The sequence below is a fragment of the Aotus nancymaae genome, unplaced genomic scaffold (genome assembly GCF_030222135.1).
Source record: "Aotus nancymaae isolate 86718 unplaced genomic scaffold, 86718_ANA_hifiasm-v0.15.2.pri h1tg000021l, whole genome shotgun sequence".
NCBI lineage: Eukaryota > Metazoa > Chordata > Mammalia > Primates > Aotidae > Aotus > Aotus nancymaae.
Window position 1 is genome coordinate 15,979,763 of NW_026988433.1, and position 23,161 is coordinate 16,002,923.

At 45.6% G+C, this 23,161-nt stretch overlaps 1 protein-coding gene and 1 long non-coding RNA gene across 3 annotated transcripts in view; one reads left to right on the top strand and one right to left on the bottom strand.

The window, feature by feature from the left end:
* Positions 1 to 8,676, top strand: part of FBXO21 (F-box protein 21) — a 45,297-nt gene extending 36,621 nt beyond the window's left edge. For both annotated transcript variants that reach the window (XM_012468993.3, XM_012468994.3), the window contains exon 12: positions 6,206 to 8,676. In XM_012468993.3, coding sequence (XP_012324416.1) covers positions 6,206 to 6,396 — 191 coding nt within the window. In that variant the 3' untranslated portion in view covers positions 6,397 to 8,676. The remainder of the gene's footprint in view (positions 1 to 6,205) is intronic.
* Positions 8,677 to 10,983: 2,307 nt separating this feature from the next.
* LOC105728570 (uncharacterized) overlaps positions 10,984 to 23,161 on the bottom strand; it is a 38,119-nt gene continuing 25,941 nt past the window's right edge. The window contains exon 3 of the long non-coding RNA XR_001110062.3: positions 10,984 to 11,079. This is a non-coding gene — a long non-coding RNA (uncharacterized LOC105728570). The remainder of the gene's footprint in view (positions 11,080 to 23,161) is intronic.

A 23,161-nucleotide genomic window follows, 5' to 3' on the forward strand; every position in this document is an offset into this window, starting at 1 on the left:
AATGCACCACCACACCTGGCTATTTTTTGTATCTTTTGTAGAGACGGGGTTCCACCATGTGGCCCAGGCTGGTCTCAAACTCCTGGACTGGAGCATTCTGCCCACCTTGGCCTCTCAAAGTGTTGAGATTACAGGCGTGAGCCACCAGGCCTGGCCATTGTCTTGTAAATTGTATAACGTTTTGTATTTGTGTCATTAGTTCCTTAACTGTATGTTGTCTGTAATCTGGGAGTAAAGTCTGAGGCCTGATTAGATCGGAATAAGAATTCTTGGGGAGGATATTTTGCCACGTGCTTCCCATTGGGTCTCATCAGGGCCGCCTGTGAGTGATGCTGAGTTTGGTCACTTGACTAAGATAATGACTCACTATTTCAATTTACGAGAAATCCGTGTGGTCATTCTGTGGCAGCCTGTGAAAATCCTGTTCCCTAGTGACCTTCAAATTCATGGTTAGTTCCAGCACTTTTTGAATATCCTTGCCTAGATCATTATATGAGAACTGCCGAGTGGTGGTTTTTCCACCACTGTTACTCTCTCTACTTCAGTGAACAAGAGAGAGACCTTCCTCCCTGCCTCTCCCTTCCCCCTCCCTATCTATCCTCCCCTGCCCCTGTCCCTGCCATAGACTCCTGGGTTTTTATTTACTCAGTGTGTTATAATCACATGGGACAATTTTATGCTCATTAGCCTGTTTTTAGCCAGTGAGAGGCTAAATTTCAAAAACACATATTAAATATGTTTTCAAACATTTCTGGGTTAATGTGTTTTTATGAAGTGGTTTTTTTTTTTTTGAGATGGAATTTCACTCTTGTTGCCCAGGCTGGAGTGCAGTGATGCGATCTCAGCTCACTACAATGTCCGCCTTCTAGGTTCAAGCTATTCTGCTGCCTCAGCCTCCCGAGTAGCTGTGATTACAGCCACCACACCTGGCTAATTTTTGTATTTTTAGTAGAGACAGGGTTTCACTATGTTGGCCAGGCTAGTCTTGAATTTCTGACCTCATGATCTGCCTGCCTCAGCCTCCCTAAGTGCTGGGATTACAGGTGTGAGCCACGGCGCCTGGCCTGAAATGTATTTTTTAAAAACTTTTCTTGATCTAAATTTTCAGCCTTTGGCTCCAGTGATCCTGCTTTTCTAATTACTAACTCTGCACAAAGAGTTGAAGAGTGAATTAGAAATCACATACATATATGACATCTTCAAACAGTTTTAGTTTGTACAATGAAGAGGATTCTTCCCCCAGTGTGTTCAATCTTACGAGCTAAACCCTAATGGGATGTCCAGCATCTTGCATGTGTGTAATGTTTTGTTCCCACTAGGGGGCGCGCTTTGATACTTTAATGACACTGGGTGGGAGAGCTGTCCCTCCTGTCCCCACCTCCTTCTGGACTTCTCAGATGCTGTGCAGAGTGTCACAGATGCTCCTTGTCTAGGTCAGCCGCCATGTTGGAAGGCCAGGAATTCAACTACCATGTGAAAATCTCATTCTTAGGTTTCATCTGTAATGGTGAGGCACCTCGTACACTGCTTGATAGATGACGTGTCCTCGACAAACATTGATTCCCTTTTCCATAACTTATTTGACATTTCCAAACTCAACGTTCCACCCATACAGTCCTCCCCACCTCAGACACACACACACACACACACACTCCGTGGCCATCTGCACCTACGGGCAAGTATGGTGAGGTAGGTGTGGATCCCCTGCATGGGGGTGGGGGTTGGCACAAACATGTCAGAGGATGCTTTGGCCCTCGCTTTCAAATTGCAAACATCTCAAGCACACGTTCTCTTCCAGCCTAGCAGTTCCACCTCCATCCCTCCAAACGTGTGCAAGGAGGCCTGTGGCCCCCTTGTTAAAAGAGCAAGACAGTTGTCATTCATAAGGACTCATCTAGTAGCCTGGGGTCTGTGCAGACTGGAATGATTACTAACCTGCAACTGAGTAAGCCAGTTGTAGGCGAGTGCTTAGAATACGTTCTGTATAAGTAAACACACATAAAGCAATACCAAATTTTAAGTATATCTAGGGTATTTCGATGCATATGTGTGTGCTCATAGGAGAAGGACTGGAAAGACACTTACACTGATGGTGCTTTTCTCTTGGAGAGGAGGACGGGATCAGGACAGGACAGGTGCCCACAGAGGACTCATGGGTAGTGTTTCCATAGCATCTATTCATATATTTTGGGGTAGCTGAAGATTTAAAATAAGCAGACAGATTTCTCTGAAAACTTCAAGGGAATCCTGGAAGATTTCTCAGGATTTTTCAGTGCTTTTAAGTAGTACCTGGTTCATGTTTTAATTAAGTTTTGTGTTACTTAGATTTATCATTTTTTTAAAAAGTAAATTTTGTGAAAACCTGTGGATTGGCATTCATTTTTCTTTCATAATGCATAGTCGCCAACTTCATTCTGTTGTTAATTATTTTCTGTTCTGCTTCTAAGCAAGGTAGGAGCCCAGGCCTGTAAATGCACCGAATCCAATCTTTGTTCCTCTTGAACAGCCAGGAATGGAGCTGGGAGGAACCTCGCGGGCTGTCATTTAACTCTTACCTGGTTTCCCAGCGTTCCTGCCTGGACTTTGCTTGTGTCTTGTTCTGGGCCCATGTTCAGAATTCTGTGCAGTAGCTGTTGGGTCAGGTTGCCCTGGCAGATCTGTGGATGATAACCTGAGTTGCCCCTTCTTTCCTCCTCCCAACAGAAGCTGAATGTTACCAACAACAGGCTGTGCCTTGATAATACATAGAAAGGAAAATGTGGAGGAGAAGGAGCATTGCTGAAGCACAGGGCTGGGCTCTTCTCAGCCCGGCACTAGGCACATTTTGGTCAAAATAACCATTTGTGGGGGGCCGTCCTGTGCATTGTAGGGTACTTAGCAGCATCCCTGGCCTCTATCCACTATGAGCTGGTAGCAGCTGTCATTACGATAACCAAAATTGTCTTCAGACCTCACAGATGTCCCTTTGGTAGTGAAAGAGCTTCCAGATGAGAACTACTGCTCCAGATGAACTGGCAACAAAGCAGTTATTCTAAATTACCTGCTTGAATTATCTGTACTTCACAGTCTATGTCCTGCCTACCAATGACAGGTAACACTGGTTCCCTTAGAGCAAAGGGGATTTTGTCTCGATGGTATCCCAGATTCTGTACCCTCCCTCTATTATTTCTGTGCAGCTCTGCAAGAACATCCAAACATAGCTGGGTGTGGTGCTCACACTTAAAATCCCAGCACTTTGGGAAACCGACACAGAAGGATCATTTGAGCCCAGGAGTTTGGAACCAGCTGGGGCAATGTAGCCAGACCCTGCCTCTACAAAAAAGAAAAAAGAAAATTCAAACACAAGGGCCCTGGCAGCTGGCCTGGTTAAAGTACCAGGTTGTGGTCATGTTACCATAAGCCTCCTCAAGGAAAAGATGCCTTGCTAATTGGTTTCTCCTGTTATGGGATGTGCAGAGGGAGGTGGCAGCTGTGGGTGGACAGAAAAGGCATCTTAGCCAGTGTCATTCTGAAACATTTGCAGCAGTTTTTGTTTGTTGGTTTTTAACATTTATTGATTTTTCCCAAGTCTAACATTTGAAAAATACAGAGAAAATCATCTCTAGAGACCTACTAGTGACAGTAGAGAGATTAGAGTTGGCGGATAACTCGATTTCCTTCTGGAAAAAGTGGGAGGTCCTAGAACCACAGGCTCCTGTGTGTAATGTGGACTGGAGCGTCTCTTTCGGGGCAGCGGTGTGCTCTGAGTCTAGCCATCCCCTCCTCTACCCTCCCGGCTGTCTCCTGACTGTTGGGTTTTTCTTACATCTGGTTCCCTTCAGCTCTGGAATGGGACTGTGGTTTGAGTCTGGGGTTAAATCCTTGGGCAGCCCACTCAACGGCAGAAGAGGGCTCTTTCCGGGGTTATGTGGGAGGGTGCCTGTGACTCCACTGTGGGGTCTGGCACATTGTAAGTGCCCAGTTTAAACTCTGTTACTGTGCCACATCATGGAGCAACCCCTGATCCGTCTTCCAGGCCCTTTCCCGGTGGTACAGGCTTTTTTTAACCCACCTTTCTTGGAGGCTCTTACAAACCTGTTACGCATTTTCATGGCGCCTCCAGCTTTGCTGAATTAATGTGCCGTCATTTATTCACACAGTGACCTATACTTGGACGTTTACCCTGCTCTTACGTTTATTCCAGCATAAGTACTGTTAGGATAGACAACCTCCATACATTCATCTTTGCACATGACGTGCCTGTGACTTCCTCAGCAGTACCGATTTATTTAAACAGTTCTGTTGCTGGTCACAGTCTGCAGAAACAGCCTAAAACAACATATTAGCGCAATCTTCAGCTCCTCCTATTTTGTGGTTAAAAAAAAAATTACAGATTTGAGTCATACAACTCTTTCCCCCTCTCCCCAAAGACAAATACCAGTTAAAGTCAGTGCTTCAGAAAGATGCCTGAGTTCATCCTGTGTACTTCGAGGATGCATGGCCTCGGATTCCCTGACTTTGTGTTTCAGGATGTTTAACCAAGCTGTTTAAGAAATAATGTGCCACACTGTTTCGGTGAGCCCATGGATTGGCCTTACTTGTATTAATTTATAGACCCACTTGCGTTCATTTGAGTGATGGGCAGTGCAAAGGATGGCTTTGGAGTGATCGGAACTGGGGTGCCCTGGAGACACAGTCGCAATGGGAGGATCTGCCCCGTCCAGCTCCCTTCCGGTGCCAGGTCATGGAGAGCATGGCTGGCCTTCTGGATCAGGGGCCACACCCACTCTTGGGCCAGGCCTCCATGGCCAGCCAAGAAGGGCTCACAAAGCACCATCCTTTAGCTGGCAGGATCTCAGTTATTCTGGGGAGGTCGGGAACCATGTTAAAGGATTTCAGCTTTTTAAATACCTTGCCTGCATTATCCTTTTTTTTCCCTTTTGAGATGGAGTCTGGCTGGAGTCTGGCTCTGTCACCCAGGCTGGAGTGCTGTGGCGCAATCTTGGCGTACTACTGCCTTCCTGGTTCAAGCAGTTCTCTGCCTCAGCTTCCCAAGTAGCTGGGATTACAGGCACCTGCCACCATGCGAGACTAATTTTTGTATTTTTAGTAGATGGGGTTTCACCATGTTGACCAGGCTGGTCTTGAACTCCTGACCTCATGATCTACCCACCTCGGCCTCCCAAAGTGCTGGGATTATAGGTGTGAGCCATTGCACCTGGCTTTTTTTTTTATTATTTCATTTTTACAGTCTTTTTTTTTTTTTTTTTTTTTTTTTGAGAGGGAGTTTCGCCCTTGTTGTCCAGGCCGTAGTGCAGTGGCTCGCTGCAATCCCCGTCTCCCAGGTTCAAGCAGTTCTCCTGCCTCAGCCTCCTGTGTAGCTGGAACTATAGGCATGCACCACCATGTCTGGCTAGTTTTTTGTATTTTTAGTAAAGATGGGATTTCACCATGTTAGTTAAGCTGGTCTCAAACTCCTGACCTCAGGTGATTCACCCACCTAGGCCTTCCAGAGTGCTGGGATTACAGGCATGAGCCACTACACCCAACCTTATTTTCTGTTTCTCTAGTGGCAAAATAGAGAACAGGGAGAGGAGGTAGCATGATTTTCCCAAGAGATGTACAGATAATAACAGCTGATATCCACGTGGGATCTGGAGGTGCAACCACCTTCCATTCATCCCTGGTCTCACAGCAGCCCTGGAAAGAGGCTGCTCTCTGTTGGAAGCCCAGGGCCAGTGCTGGAAGGAGCTTGGGTGGAAAGTGTGGTCTGCGTGAGGGACTCCTGTGAATAGAGGAGAGTGGTAGCCGGTATGAGATGTCACCACGTGATGTGGCAGTTTCAGAAACTTAGCCACTGCCAAAAAAGGAGCAGGCAGGGATAATCTTGTCCCATTGTCCAGTCAGAGACCTAGTGAGTCTGTTGTTTGCCGGTTCCTAAGAGACTGTTGGAGTTTTGCTGGAGCCAGACATCCTGCTCAGAGATTTGGAAAATCGGCTGTTCCATGGGGAGCTTTTGGGGGACCCATACCACTGCCCACCTTCTTGTGATTGCCACTCGCTGCCCTTTTCCCATTACCCACTCCTGGCTCCATAAACATCTTCAGCCTTCCCTTCTACAGCTCAAAAATGCCACCTGGAAGGGGTGATGGGAGGTTCTCTGGATAAAAGGTGCTGCAGAAATTGACACTGTAATGAGAATGCCCATGTGCCTCTTTACCAACAGAAAATTTGGAATATAATGTGGAGCCTCAAGAAATCTCACACCCTGACGTGGGACGCTATTTCTCAGAGTTTACTGGCACTCACTACATCCCAAACGCAGAGCTGGAGATCCGGTATCCAGAAGATCTGGAGTTTGTCTATGAAACGGTGCAGAATATTTACAGTGCAAAGAAAGAGAACATAGATGAGTAAAGTCTAGAGAGGACATTGCACCTTTGCTGCTGCTGCTATCTTCCAAGAGAACGGGACTCCGGAAGAAGATGTCTCCACGGAGCCCTCGGGACCCGCTGCACCAGGAAAGCCACTCCACCAGTAGTGCTGGTTGCCTCCTACTAAGTTTAAGTACTGTGTGCTCTCCCCCAGCTGCAAAGACAATGTTGCTCTCCGCCTACACTAGTGAATTAATCTGAAAGGCACTGTGTCAGTGGCATGGCTTGTATGCTTGTCCTGTGGTGACAGTTCGTGACATTCTGTCTTCATGAGGTCTCACAGTCGACGCGCCTATAATCATTCTTTGTATTCACTCCATTCCCCCGTCTGTCTGCATTTGTCTTAGAACATTTCCTTGGCTGGACAGATGGGGTTATGCATTTGCAATAATTTCCTTCTGATTTCTCTGTGGAACATGTGCAGTCCCGAGTGAGGACTGTGTGTCTTTTTACCCTGAATTTAGTTGCATATTCAGAGGTAAAGTTGTGTGCTATCTTGGCAGCATCATAGAGACAGAGACATTAACAAGCTAATGGTAATTAGAATCATTTGAATTTATTTTTTTCTAATACGTGAAACACAGATTTGAAGTGTTTATCTTTTTTTTTTTATTTAAATGGGAATATAACACTTTTCCCTTACATATTTCTCTCTTGAGTTTATGCACATCTCTATAAATCATTAGTTTTTTATTACATAAAATTCTTTGAGAAAATGCATAATAGTGAATTTTGTGAGTGGATTCTTCCTTATTCATCTACAATTCCTCCCTTTTAAATGACTACTTTTCTTTTTTAACTTAAAAAATCTACTTCAGTGTCAGGAGTAGGTCTTAAATCAGCTATGGGTTCTTTTTGTAGTAAGACATAGAAATCTGATGTTAAATGTTTGCCCTTAGAAGTCATCCTCCCTGGTCTCCAAAGACCCAAAAATGAGGCTTCGCTTTTGTGATCAGGAAAAAAAGAAAAATTTGTGAACCTTAAAAAAAAGTTTTTGAAGGGAAAAAAAGTGGTTTCACACCCCTTGTTATTCCTTAGAGTCATTTCAAGGCCTGTTCAAATGCGGCAGGTTAGAAAGAGAATGTCTTTCATTTGAAGAGTGTTGGACTCGTGGGAAAGGAGATGTGCGTGTTGTAATCTGCTTTTCCAGGCTGCCAGGGTCCTGATGGCAGCAGGACGAAGCCTGTTGTGATGTCTTCTGGGAAAGCCTGACTGTGTTCAGACGGCCCTGGCTCCTTCCCAAAGTTCTCAGTAACTTAGCCCAGAGTACCTGCATGCCTTCATGCAGCTCTGGAGTTCCTCCTCCTCCTGGCCTGCCAGTTCTCACGCGAGCTAATCTTGTCATTAATTGATAGACGCTAACTTCTGGAGTTAGGACCTAGTTACTTTGCTCTCGACTTTTAAAATAATGCAGTTGCTGTAGTGAACGGGGTGTTAGGGGCCTGTCTGTGTGCCTGTCTGTCCATCTGCATGCAGTATTCTCACCCATGTTGAATGACTGCTGCCTGTTTACCCTTTGGAAACCCTGGGGTGACCGAGGAAAGCCACCTGAGACCACTTCATAGCAAGGGAAGGCTTTAAGCAGTTACTAGAAAGAGATGGGGATTTGGCCCCGGCTCCTCCAGCCTGAGTTAGCTGTTATCCACTGTTCACGTTCCTTATGAGTTCAAATCCAGAGTCAAAGGATTTGAAACTGCGTTTGGAAATGTGACCACTCACAGCACCTGGCCCGCCGAGGTTGGGAGGATTGTACACTACTCTCATTTAAAGGGGAAAATTAGATAATATGGAATTAATATTAATGAGATGCATTAATAAGAAACTGTGAGCATGCTGAGAGTTACAATTGTTGGTTTTCTGGTTTGATTGATTTCCTTTTTTCTTAGAAACATCAAAGCCAAGAAAGATGGTTTTACCTTTACTGACCCAACTGTAAATATGTATCTAGACTGTTTTTAAATGTGTTTCTTCATGACTGCTTCATGGGGCTCCAGGAAGCCTGTATCACCTGTGTAAGTTGGTATTTGGGCACTTTATATTTTTCTAAAAATGTGTTTTGGATCCTGTACTCTAATAAATCATAAGTTTCTTTTTAAAAATTTTCCAAAACTTTTCTCCATTTTAAAAAGCCCTGTTACAAAAGTAGAACTTTCACAATGTTAAAATGTTAACTATTTGGATATAGCAACTTCTTTTCTCCTCAAATGAATGCCAAGGTTTTTTTGTACAATGATTAATAAATGGAACTTATCCAGAGAAACCACGCAAATGGACTGCCCAATTTCGTTTCAGGACGGAAAGCCCAGCCACTATGAGAGTAGAATGTCTCTCACCTCCCTTCGGCTCTAAATATGAGAAGTATGCTCTGCTGAAATTTTCTTAGCATTGGTGAGCAGACAGCCTACCTTTAAACCAGGACCTCCTTGCCCACCATTAATTTTATCTGCTCGCTAGTAACCTTTGAGAATATCTGGTTGTCATGCAAAGATTGCACTTCTTGAATTATGTTAAGACCCCTGTTGTAAAATGAGAACTGCTCATGCTTTGAAAGAAAACCAGGTTCTTGGTGCGTTCTGTTGCGGTGGTTTTGAATGGCTGCGCAGCATACAGTGTGTCCAAAGTGTCCCCAGAGCACTAATTCTGTGTGATGTCACTACCTACTATGTGAGATGTGGGAGGAAAAATGTTATAGGCTGAACAAAGTCAGTTGACTGTGGTGGTGTTTCTCCATGCCTTTAACACACAGTACTATCATGACTTTCTAAGAGAAGAATGTAGCGTGTTGTGACATCTTGATGTATTAAACCCTAGAATTTCCCTCCCCTGACACACAGGCCCCATCCCTGGGGTCCCATGTTTGCAGATATGCTTTGAGAAGCTGTCTCAGTGAGATATCAGTTATGTCCAAAATGAGTCTACCTTAGAATGAGACCGGTTTTGCCAGGTGTCGTGTTTGCAAACAATCCACCTAATCAGATTTTGAAAGGCCAGCTTTCATGTCACCTGCCTGAGATTCCTAACAGATCCCCATTATAATTGCATTTACACGGCAAAATGATTCTATTGAGAAAACCACATTAAGTCCTTTTGCCGGCTCAGTTTTCCGTGGCATACTATCTACTTAAAGTCTCATTCTCATTTTTAAATGTTTTGATCTTTCTCCGTGGAGAAGACAGGAGAACTGCTGTGTTGCAGGCTTTCTGTTGCTGATGTCAGATCTCTTTGCTATAAAGGGGAAATATTTCCTTCCTTAGTCCATACTCCCAAGTAAGTGAACTCAGACTACCAACAGCTTTTTAAATGAAAAGTATCTGACCATGATGATCGAGATGCAGCTCTTCATGTTTTTGTTTATTTTGTCTTTTTTTAATTTTTTGGAAGGAAGAAGAGACATCAGCTGGACAAAATGCAGAATCTGGATGTGGGACAGTTTCTTTTAGTAGACATAAATAGCTGTACTGTACGTATTATTTTGTGTGGCATGCTAACTTCGAACCAGGCCCTGGCCTAATAAAGTCTTTGTAATCCTCCCAACAATCCTATAAGGCAGAGCCAGATAGTAAAGATGTTAGGCTTTGCAGGCCACGTACAGACTGTAGCATGTTCTCTGTTTTTCAAAGTGTCAACAACATTCTTAGCTCAAGGGCTTCACAAAAACAGGCTGCAGGTGAGATGATGCCCACAGGTCATAGTTGGCTGACCCCGGCTAGGTGTAGGCACTTAGCATTCCACTGGATAAAGAGGAAACCCATGTCGTACTGTTTGTGCGTGGGTGGGAAGCCAGATGTGGAATCCAGGTGGTCCCTGAGTCGCCAGGAACCACTGAGATAAGCTGGTCACACCCACACTCTCTGGCGCAAGCAGCTACCTCACCATGGTTTAGCCTTGGTCTGGCAGAAACTTTAACCTTGAATGTTGCATTTCTGAAAATTTAGAATCTTGAAGGTAAAGCACATTCCTTCGGTGAATAAAATTATATGCAGTTATAGAATATATGTGTTATGGCCACATAGCAACGACTGTATTAACGCTATGCTAGTTCTGTAATAAATAGACCCGAAAAGTGACAATGGCTCAAACACAATAGAACTTTTTTGCTTCCATGATACTGGGCAGGGGAATGGACTGTCAGGGCAGCCCTCGTTCAGGCATTAGAGGCAGAGTACCCTGGGGCTGTCCGTCTCCACCCAACCCAAAATGGGGTGAGCACAGAGGGATGCGGCCATCTAGGAGCTTCCATGAGCCGGTGTGGAAGCGCCATTCCCTATATTCACTCCCATTTTGTACGGAGGCAGGAGACGTCATCTAGTTGTGTTCTGGGAAAGGAGACGGAACAGTGTGGGTGGAAGCTCTGGTCCACTGCACGGGCCACTCCAGTGTGCTCCTCCACAGCAGGAGACAGCCACGGACGCTTAAACCAGGCTGTCCGTGGAGACAGATTTCTCCAGTCTCCTGCTTAGTCGCTCGTGCCTCAGTAGCACGTGGCTGGCAGTGGGGTGCCCTTCAGATGGCACTGTCTGTGTACACTCACTGTCTCCACCGCAGATGGCTGCAGAAGCAGGGAGGAGACCTCACCACGTGGGTCACGTGCACTGCCTCTGTCTCAACAGCCAGATCTCAAGTGCCCGGCCACGCCCATGTTCCAGAGGAGGTGCCAAATGGCTTCCTTCCGGAAGGAAGAGAAAAGGTTTGGTGGGCACTGATTTTGTGTGTGCCCCACACCCAGAGCCCTCCTTGGTCCCTGTGTCCCACTCAGCCTAGTTTCCCTGGCCTGGCAAGTTCTCTGCATCAGCCCAGTATGGCGCCTTCAGGATCCCCTATCCCCAGTTCCCATTCAGAGGTGAAGCAGGAACAGGCAGCTGCAATAAGAACTCCCATTTGGGAAAAAGAAAGACAGAAACAGAAGTTGCTGGTCTCTGCAGGGATGAAATCCCACTTGGGGGGGACCTTGTGAAGACCCCTGCCTTTATCATGGCGGAGGGGGGACGTTTCTTGCATAAGCCCTCACTGCTCTCCAGGAGGAAATCCCTGACCTCTGGGAAGTTCTTCCTCAAGTCTCTCCTCCCTGGTCCCTTCAGCAGTGAGTGTCGGGTGCATCCTGCCTGGGTGCTGGCCGACTTTTACATTCCACTTCCTGCTGGGTGAAGGTTTAGGGGCCTGTCCAAGACTTTAATTTACTTACTTGTACAACAAGCTTGTGATTCCTCTGACAATGAGTCCCTCTAAAGTTTAGCAGGCTACTAACCTGTTGGTGCCTGTAATCATAGCCAGCATTCTTTTCCAGAACTTTCCAGCCTGCTTTATCGCCTCTTGGCTCTCCCTTCCCCCTGACTTAATGTGGCTGTCTTCATCTGATATTAACCAAAGGTGAGGCTTGCTGCTTAAGTGAAAAATGTTTTTGTTGGTTTTTTTTTTGAGACCAAGTTTCTCTCTTATTGCCCAGGCTGGAGTGCAATGGTGCAATCTTGGCTCACTGCAACCTGCGTCTCCCAGCTTAAGTGACTCTCCTGGCTCAGCCACCCAAGGGGCTGGGATTACAGGCACACACCACCACATATGGCTAATTTTGTATTTTTAGTAGAGACTGGGTTTCCCCATTTGATCAGGCAGGTCACAATCTCCTGACCTCAGGCGATCCACCTGCCAAAGTGCTGATTACAGGTGTTTAATGGGCCTTTGTTGTTCAGTGATTTTCTTTTTTTTCTTTTCTTTTTTTAAGTCGGAGCCTCACTCTGTCGCCAGGCTAGAGAGCAGTGGCACAATTTCAGCTCATTGCAACCTTCAGCTCCCAGATTCAAGCGATTCTCCTGCCTCACCCTCCCGAGTAGCTGGGATTACAGTTGCATGCCACCACACCCAGCTAATTTTTGTATTTTTAGTAGAGACGGGGTTTCACCATGTTTGCCAGGATGGTCTTGATCTCATGACCTTGTGTTTCGCCTGCCTCAGCCTTCCGAAGTCCTGGGATTACAGGCGTGAACCACCATACCCGGCCTTTTTTTTCTTTTTCTTTTTTTGAGACAGAGTCTTGCTCTGTCACCCAGGCTGGAGTGCAGTGGTGTGATTTTGGCTCACTGCAACCTCCGCTTCCTGGGTTCAAGCAATTCTTGTGTCTCAGCCTCCTGAGTAGCTGGGATTACAGGTGTGCACCACCACTCCCAGCTAATTTTTGTACTTTTAGTAGAGACAGAGTTTTGCTGTGTTGACCAGGCTTGTCTCAAACTCCTGGCCTCAAGCGATCCACCTGCTTCGGCCTCCCAAGGTGCTGAGATTACAGGCGTGAGCCACCGGCGTGGCCAGTATTTATTCTCATCTCGTTGTTGTGCAGAAGCAGTGGCCTTTTGCACATGGGACACCTGGGATTTCAGTCTCTTTTCCATTTTAGTTCTCAAACCAGCACATTTTTGCTTCACTCCCGTTTTTCTTTCCTACAAAGTAAGTATAATTATGTCATTTTACTTAATTTAAATGTTTTTGTTAAGTAGTAGAATAGTAATAATTACAATATCTGGCTGGGTGCAGTGTCTCACACCTGTAGTCCCAGAACTTTGGGAGGCTGAGGTGGGAGGATCACGTGATGCCAGGAGTTTGAGCAGTTTCCCTGGTGATAAATAGCAAAGAGCAATCTACGTTCCTTGTATTCCTTGTCTCTTTTGGTTGCTTTCTCTAGACTGGCTGCAGGGCTAGTGATTCCGCCCTGCAAATTGAAAGCAACAATTTTACCAAGTTTGACCCCCAAACAGAGTTCTCCAGCCTTCTGGCCTCTGGGAGGCGTTTCCTTGCCGCTTGACTGCCAGGCTAACTCCATAGAGTTTAGGGTTTTGATACAGTGGTGCCCCTCTCGATGGTTTTGTTTTTATTATCATTATTAAGCTTAAAGTGGGCTAATATTTCCATAGGAAGCTCTACTTCCTATTTGGCTGTGCAATTGAGAAAAAAAAAAACCTGAGAACAGTGATTCAAGTCTCTGGGAGTGGGAAGAGCTGCACGTTGTTTAGTAAACGCAGGGAAGGAAGTTGCACAGAATACAGAAAGGAGAAGTTTTGGGAGAATGAGCTGGGCAGTCTCATTGTAGAATCCTTGCATGGTTAGAATTTCCAGCTGGGCACAGTGGCTTTTTTAATCCCAACATTTTGGAAGGCCAAGGTGGGAGGATTGCTTGAGGTTAGGAGTTGGAGATCAGCCTGGGCAATATAGCAAGGCTCCCATCTCTACAAAAAAGTTAAAAATTACCCAGGTGTGATAGCTTGCGCCTGTAGTCCTAGCTCTTCCCAGGAGGCTGAGGCGAGAGGATTGCTTGAGGTTGAGGCTACAGTGAGCCGTGATGGTGCCACTGCACTCCAGCCTGGGTGACAGAGCAAGACTATCTCAAAAGAGAAAAAAGGAAAAGAGAAAAAAAGAATTTCCACCTACTTTTTTTGGGCAGGGTGAGACAGTCTCACTCTGTCACCCAGGCTGGAATGCAGTGGCACGATCTTGGCTCACTGCAGCCTCTGCCTCCTGGGCTCTTGTGTCTCAGCCACCCAAGTAGCCGGGACTACTAGCGCACGCCACCACACCCAACTAATTTTGTATTTTTAGTTATTGTGAATAGTGCTGCTGTGAGCATGCCACGAAAGGATTTTATTTATTTTTATTTTTATTTTTTAATTTGTTTTGAGATGGAGTCTCACTCTGTCGCCCAGGCTTGAGTGCCATGGCAGGATCTTGGCTTACTGCATCCTCTGTTTCCTGGGTTCATTCGATTCTCTTGCCTCAGCCTCCTGAGTAGCTGGGATTACAGGTGTGCACCACCACGCCTGGCTAATTTTTCTTTTTCTTTTTCTTTTTTTTTTGAGATGGAGTCTTGCTGTGTTGCCCAGGCAGGTGTGCAGTGGCATGATGTTAGCTCACTGTAACCTCTGCCTCCTGGGTTCAAGCGATTCTCCTGTCTCAGCTTCCGGAGTAGCTGGGATTATGGGCGCACATCATCATGCCCAGCTAATTTTTGTGTTTTTAGTAGAGATAGGATTTTGCCATGTTGACCAGGTTGGTCTTGAACTCCTGACGTCAGGTGATCTGCCCGCATCAGCATCCCAAAGTGCTAGGGTACAGGCATGAGCCACTGTGCCCGTGGCCTAATTTTTCTATTTTTAGTAAAGACGGGGTTTCGCATCTTGGCCAGGCTGGTCTCAAACTCCTGAACTCAAGTGATCCACTCGCCTCGGCCTCCCAGAGCTGGGATTACAGGTGTGTGCCACTGTGCCTGGCTCCATGAAATGTTAATACCACAGATAAACTGTACAACTGCTTATGTACTATATGTGTGTGTGTATGTGTGTGTGTGTGTGTGTGTGTGTGTATGTTTTATACATTAAAAGCATAAATACACATACTTTTTTTCACTCCCCCAAGAACAAATTTTTGTCCCTTGGGGGCGATATTGCCCCAGTGAAAATGCAAGCACCACCTGGGCGGTAGTATTGCGAACAAGTGCTCTGTTCTTGCTCACTGGTTGATTTGTGTCTAATCTTTGAGTCCCTTTTAATGTACCCACTTTTCTTTGTGCCAGGAGCTGTAGTAAATGCAGACATACATTTCTGTCACTTACAAGGGCTAAAATGTATGTTCTAAAGACTTTTTTGATATGTAATTGTTGCTTATTGTATTGACTTGACCCACCCCAGATCTCCTAAAATCTGTTCCTAAAAAAAAAAGGCCCGTTACAGTGGCTCATGCCTGTAATTCCAGCACTTTGGGAGGCTGAGGCAGCCGGATTGCCTGAGGTCAGAAGTTCAAGACCAGCCTGGCCAACATGGTGAAACCCCCGCCTCTACTAAAAATACAAAAAATTAGTTAGGCGTGGTGGTGGGCACGTGTAATCCCATCTACTGGGGAGGCTGAGGCAGGGAGAATCGCTTGAACACGGGAGGCGGAGGTTGCAGTGAGCCAAGATCATACCATTGCACTCCAGCCTGGGCAACAGAGCAAGACTCTGTCTCAAAAAAAAAAAAGAAAAGAAAAGAAAGAAAGAAAGTGCAGTTGTAAGACATCCTAGGTAATGACTACTTTTGTATGGAACTGTTTACTCAATAGTCGCCACAAGATGCGAGAATTGAGCCAGGCACGGTGGCTCACACCTGTAACTCCAGTGCTTTGGGAGGCCGAGGCAAGCCGTGTTCACTTGAAGTCGGGAGTTTAAGACCAGCCTGAGCAATATAGTGAGACCCCCTTCTCTACAAAAAATTTAAAAACTGGCCAGGTGTGGTGGCAGCCACCTGTAATCCCAGCTATTCAGGAGCTGAGGCGGGAGGGAGGATTGCCTCAGCCCAGGAGTTTGAGGCACAGCGAGCCATGATCACACCACTGCATTCCAGCCTAGGCAGCAGAGCGAGACAAAAAACAAAAAGATTAGAGAATTTGAAAGCCCTTTAACTATCAACTGCTAGAGCATTCACTCCTGATATGTTATATGTACAAGTAAGAAGGCCCAGAGAGGTTAAGAGACTTGCTTTGGCCAATGTCGGAGACCTGGGCCCCAGCCTGAGTCTTTGGCTATGAACAGGGGTGTTTCTGTTGCCCCAGATTGCTTCCTCTGTAGGGTTTTCTTGTCCTACAGAAAATGTCTCCCTAAATATCATCCTTTAATGATTCCAAGCCTGTTCTTTTCTTTTTTTTTTTTTAAGATAGATCTTGCTTTGTCACCCAGGCAGGAGTGCAGTGGCACGATCATGGCTCACTGCAGCCTCCAATTCCTGGGTTGAAGCAATCCTTCTGCGACATCCTCCGGAGGAGCATGGGACCACAGGCATGTGCCACCCTGCGAAGCTACTTTTTAAATTTTTTGTAAACATGGGGTTTCGCCATGTTTCTCAGGCTGGTCTCAAACTCCTGGACTCAAATGATCCACCAGCCTCAGCCTCCCAAAGTGCTAGGATTACAGAAGTGAGCCACCATGCCCTGCCAAGCCTTGCCATTTCTTCCTCACTAACTGTACATGCAGCCTCCTGGCCAGCTTCAGCACGCTCTCGTCACTCACATTTGCTTTGTAGAAGGAAAGCGAGGAAGTGTTATCCTTCACCATCTCAGCAACGTGTGCTCTTAGTGTTTGGGAAAAACCTATTCTAAGCCTACAAAGATTTCTATAGGAAGTTGCTTCTGAAAATACGATTTCCTCTGAAGCCGGTGTTGGCACACTTTTTCTGTAAAGGGCCAGACAGTGCGTATTTTGGGCTTTGCGGGCCATATGGTTTCTGTTGCAATGACTCAGCTCTGTCACTGTGGCGGGAAAGCAGCCATAGGCAGTACGAGCAAGCTTGGCTGTGTTTCTTAAACCTTTATGTCCAGAGCCAGGCCGTGGACTGGGTTAGGCCTACAGGCTGTAGTGTCCTCACTGCTACTGTGAAGTTCATTTACACGGTGCTCTTTTAACAGATGTCTAAGCAACATCAAAACATTGAAAACAAAATAGGGTAATGGAAACCAAGATACCCCCCAAGACTCACCAGTTGTTCTGTTTAATCTCCCTCTCAGTGTATGTGCGCTTTTCCCTGGAACCATTCGAAAATGTCCAAGCAGCTTGAAACTTCTTCCTAAGTATTTCAGCATATACCCTAAGAACAGGGACACTTCTCTGCATGAACACAGTATCAATCATGCCTAAGAAAATTAATAGTAATGCTAAAAGTACATCCTAAATACGACGAAATTGGATGTTGACGATCAACCAGTTTTATCATAGAACCTTACAGCACTTCAATTTTCTAAATACCACCCTGCTCATAGCTGGAATTAATAGGGTAGAAGTTGTCAAAGAAAAAGGCAGTTAAGGCCGGGCGCAGTGGCTCATGCCTGTAATCCCAGCACTTCGGGAGGCCCAGGTGGGTGGATCACCTGAGGTCAGGAGTTTGAGACCAGCCTTGCCAACATGGTAAAACCCTGCCTCTACTAAAAATACAAAAATAGCTGGGCATGGTGGCGCATGCCTGTAATCCCAGGTATTTGGGAGGCTGAGGCAAAGAGAGAGAGAGAGACAGAGAGAGAAAGGAAGGAAGGAAAGAAGGAAGGAAGGGAGGGAGGGAGGGAGAGAAAGAAAGAGGAAGGAAGGAAAGGAAGGAAAAGAGGAAAGAAAAAACAGTTAAAAAAAAAAAAACACTCGGCCAGGCACAGTGGCTCACGCCTATAATCCTAGCACTTTGGGAGGCCGAGGTGGGTGAATCACCTGAGGTCAGGAGTTCACGACCAGCCTGGCCATCAGGGTGAAACCCCATCTTAAAAACAAACAAACAACAACAAAAAAAACACTCAACACATTTGCCTGAGGCGAACGCTGTAACTGCTTGACAAAATACCTGCTGTTTCAGGTAAACTGGGGTTCCAAAATGTTCTCTTGCTACAGGTAAAACATTCAGTAGAAACATTTTTTTTCTTTTAATTTGAGATAGGGTCTCGTTCTATTGCCCAGGCTGGAGTGGGTGGTATAATCTCAGCTTACTGCAGCCTTGACCTCCCTGACTCAGGTGATTTTCCACCTCAGCCTCCAAGTAGCTGGGACACTGAGACGTACCACCATGCCTGGCTAATTTTTTGTATTTTTTGTAGAGATGAGGTTTCACCATGTTGCCCCGGCTAGTCTCAAACTCCTGGGCTCAAGCAGTCCTCCTGCTTTGGCCTCCCAAAGTGCTGGGATTACAGGCATGAGCCCCTGTGCCCAGCTAGAAACAATGTCTTTAAAGCCTTTGCTTTAACAGGGAGGCAGATCATCCTTGAAGGAATAGATCGCTCACGCTTTTTAATCAAAGTTCAGCGGGAGCCCGCAGAATCAGTGTCCCAGTCTTCCTTAGGTCAGTACTCGCTCCTTTATCCTCAAGCCTCACAGAGTTGGGCAGACTAGGGGGATGGCAGAGTTCACTTATAAAGGCCCATACACAATCTTGTGGTTTCCTTATTTTATTTTTAAGAGACAGGGTCTCACTCTGTTGCCCAGGCTGGAGTGCAGTGGCATGATCATATCTCATTACAACCTTGAACTCCTGGGCTCAGGTGATCCTCCCGCCTCAACCTCCCAAGTACCTGGGACTACAGGTCTCTGCCACCTCACTCAGCTAATTTTTATTTATTTATTATTATTTTAAAAAATTTTTTTTGAGATGGAGTTTCGTTTTTATTGCCCAGGCTGGAGTGCAGTGGCATGATCTCATCTCACTGCAACCTTCACCTCCTGGGTTCAAGTGATTTTCCTGCCTCAGCTTCCTGAGTAGCTGAGATTACAGGCATGCGCCACCATGCCCAGCTAATTTTGTATATTTAGTAGAGATGGGGTTTCACTATGTTGATCAGGCTGGTCTCAAACTCGTGACCTCAGATGATCCACCCGCCTCAGCCTCCCAAAGTGCTAGGATTACAGGCATGAGCCATCATGCCTGGTTATCTATTTATTTTTGTAGAGACAAGATCTTGCTATGTTGCCCAGGCTGATCTCAAACTCCTGGGTTCAAGCAATCCTCCCACCTTGGCCTCCCCAAATGCTGGGATTATAGGCATGAGCCACCATCCTGGGCCTTATTTTTTTAATTAGTGACATCTAAGACCTTGACTTAACATACTGTATTGGCTAAGAGAAATGATTTGGACTGAGGTATAAGAATAGCCCATCTAAGTTTGCTCTGGGGCTGTGATTTATTTCTGTATGGGACAGGATTGTACTCAGCAACTTCATCTGCAAAGAACATAATGGTCTGTCTTCTGCGCCTGCCTCATGGTGTGAATGAGCCAGTGATGCACTAACGTGTTGAAATTTTCATGCTCTCACCCCTAAGCCTACCTGTCCTTTAAGCTTCGGCCCTTCTCAGCCCACTCAGATTGTGTAGCTATTGGTATGGATGCCAACAGCTGTTTCTTCGAAGGAGCAAGCCAAGGCTGGGTGCGGTGGTTCATGCCTGTTATCTACCCACTTTGAGTGGATCTTTTTGAGCTCAAGAGTTCGAGACCAGGCTAGGCAACATGGCAAATCCCCATCTCTACAAAAAAATACAAAAATTAGCTGGGTGTGGTGGCATGTGCCTGTGGTCCCAGCTACTCAGGTGGCTGAGGCTGGAGAATCACTTGAACCCAGAAAGTGAACGTTGCCATGAGCCGGGATTGCACCATTGCACTTCAGCCTGAGTGACAGAGTGAGGCTCTGTCTCAAAAAACAAGCAAGCCAGCCAGCTATGTCTCTCATATGCCCTGATGAATGCTATTGAACACCATTCTCCTGCTTCGAGACTCAAGGGTTTTTGTTTTTTTCTGAGCACTAGATGTCAGAAACACAGATGTCTTGCTCCTCCAAGGCATTCGATTCATCTTGAGAGATCAGAGTCTTTTGTTTTTTTTCGAGATGGAGCCTTGCTCTGTTGCCCAGGCTGGAGTGCAGTGGCTCGGTCTCGGCTCACTGCAACTTCTGCCTCCCAGGTTCAAGCAATCTCTTCTGCCTCAGTCTCCTGAGTAGCTAGGACTACAGGCATGTGCCTGGCTAATTTTTCTATTTTTAGGAGAGATGCGGTTTCACCATATTGGCCAGGCTGGTCTTGAACTCCTGACCTCAGGCAATCCACCCGTCTCGGCCTCCGGAAGTGCTGGGATTACAGATGTTAGCCACCAAACCCGGCCTGAGACCAGAGTCTTATAAGGGCAGGAGATACTGCATGCCAGGGCTTAGTTGAGGCCATTCCTGAAACCTTCAGCTTAGCTTCTTCGCATTTGACTCCAGTTGGGCCAGAGGTTTCTCAGCCTGTATGCTGGCTCAGCGTGGGGCCGCAGGTCTCTACAGTGGTGGGTCTGTTCTGTCTTCAGGACCCATACCCCAAAATGTGGGAAACACCATCAGCAGCTGTAGAACCAAATGTAACTCTCAAGTGTGAAATAATCCCATTCAGGTGGTGGGTGACTTGCAATCGAGGTGGCAGGGGTCACGGAGTAGCCATTTAGACCACAGCAGGTCGGGGGAACAAGGAGCTCATCCACCCCCATATGTGTGGGTCTGTCATTCCAGTGAGGCTGCTGCTTTAGGGAAGGTCTTGCTTTTGTTTCTCACAAACTTCAGAGGCATGTCAGTTACCACCTCCTAAGGTCAGCATTCATACCCTGCTCCTGCCTCGGCTGGAGCGGCTGACATAATCAGCAGGGATGTAATCGGCAGGCAAACGCTTCTGGAATGTCAGATGAAGTCACCTTTACCTTCCTGTGACAGGACACCCTTTGCCAAAAAGCATAAACATTCTACTCTGTGTAAAGCTTATGCTGCTCTGACCCCTTATTCTATGCCAGCCACGTGTACCTGGAATTCTCCACTTTACAGCTGAGGAAACCAAGGCCCAGAGAAGTTGAGTAACTTACCCAAGACAGCACAGCTACTAACAAGGCCCAAATCCCAACCCAGCTCGGCCTGACTCCAAAACCCAAGCTGCTTTTTGCAACTCTCCTGATTGAGTTTGCTTTAATCCTCATCTCCCTGGAAACAGCTAGAATAAGGTAGTCCTCCCCTATAGATGTCTGTGGTTTTCAGTGATCTTGCTTATGACAGAGCTGCAGGAGGTACAGTTTGGCTGAGTTGTGAAACTCAGAGGGATAAACTCAGGGCGAACTTTGTCCCGTTGTGTCAGAGCATGATATATTCATGTGAATACTTTCATTTTGCCTTTCCAGGAATTAGAAGCTGAGAGGCAAAAATCTTCAGAGGGCCACCTGTTAAATTCTTGGTTTCTCACGGTGGTGATTCAGTCATATATATATGTGTGTGTCTATTTATCAACAGCTAACATAGATATGTGACATATATAACATTTATGTGTAACAATGTATATATTATATACATGTATATACATATACATGTGTAACATAGTACATGTTTTGTAACACATCACGCACTACATGCTATGCACATGATGTGTTGTACATGTAATGTGTAAATAGCATTACATGTGTATAACATGCATGTGGATGTTACATTTGCCATGTGTATAGCATGTCACATGTGCATATCACAAATGTAAATGTGCATATAGCATTTATATTACATGTTGTATGTCACATATGTTCTACACACAACATACATTACACATATTGCATATGTCATAACAAATGTACAACATATATTACATATATGTTCGGCATACACATTGCACCGTGTTCTGTGTAATGTGTATATAATGAATGTATGTAATGTGTATATTACAAATGTTCTGCAGGTAACATCACATATATTACATATGTTGTACATGTAGCATATAGCCTATATTGTGCATATGAAATGCATGTCATGCTTCCGAAAGGCATAGCATGCATATGACTTGTGGCATGTCATCTTGACAGGTTTCGTATCATTTTTATGACATGACATGGCATGTTTGTGACATATTACTTCATGACATGCATGTTGTGCTTTATGACATGCATGTGACTTCCAACATGTCATGACATACATGGCATAAACATGCTTGCAACATGTGTGTACAAGATGCACACACTATGAAAACTTGCAACATGCTAGTGACATCTGTGTGGCATGTAATGCTTATGACATGCTAATGACATGTCACATGCCAATGATGTACTTAGTACAGGAGGCATTCTTCTGAATTGTGCCAAGCTAACATGCTAACGACATATGGCATTCTTGCAAAATGTGACAGGATGGAAATAAGTGACATGGTGACAGGTGATGTGACTGTGACAGGTGACATGTGAGAGTGATGGGTGGCAGTGACAGGTGATGAGTCACAGGTAACAGGTTGAGAGTGAAGGTGACATGGTCAGGTGACATTGACATGTAACCATAACAGTGACAGGTGACATGAGTCACAGGTGACAAGGTGGATAGTGACAGATGAGTGATGTGACATGTAACAGGTGACAATGACATGTGACAGTGACAGGTGATGTGACATGAGTGACATGATATAGGTGACCGTGACATGGCAGGTGATGTGACAGGCGACATGTGACAAATGACATGACAGTGGCATGCAGTGACGTGACAGTGACACTGAGAGGTGACAAGTGACATGGCAGTGACAGGTGATATAATGGGTGATATATAACAGGTAATGAGTGACAAGTGATGTGACATGACATGACATAGTGGCAGTGACGTGATTGGACACATAGGTGACATGATCATAACATGACTGGTGACAGGTAAGATGTGAGTGGTGAGAGTGACAGGTGAGTGGGTGACATGACAGGTGACGTGCCTGTTACTTGCCAACTACATGCCCATTACATGCTGCTGACATACTAAAATGTGCTGTATGCCATAGTCATGCCTATTAAATGCCACTGACATGAAAAGAAATTACTTATATGCCCATCACATGCTATGGTCATGCCTGTTACATGCCACCAACCTGCAAAGACATTGTATGCCCATTATGTGCTATGGTCATGTCTGTTATATGCCACTAACATGCCTATTGCATACTAGTGACATGAAGACACAGCTATTATGTGCCTATATGCCTCTTACATGCCATCATGCAAATGCATGCCTATTAGTGCCATGATCATGCCTTTTACATACCAGGGATATGTGATGACATGCCTATGACATTGTGTCTGTTTCTATGCCACTGACATGTTAAGATATGCATATCACATACCAATGACAGGCTATTATCTATGTTACCACTACTGACATTTCAAACATACATTTTACATGCTTATTACACACTATGCCCATGCTTGTTTTATGCTATAATTACGTCCACTACATGCTAAGGACATGCTTGCTA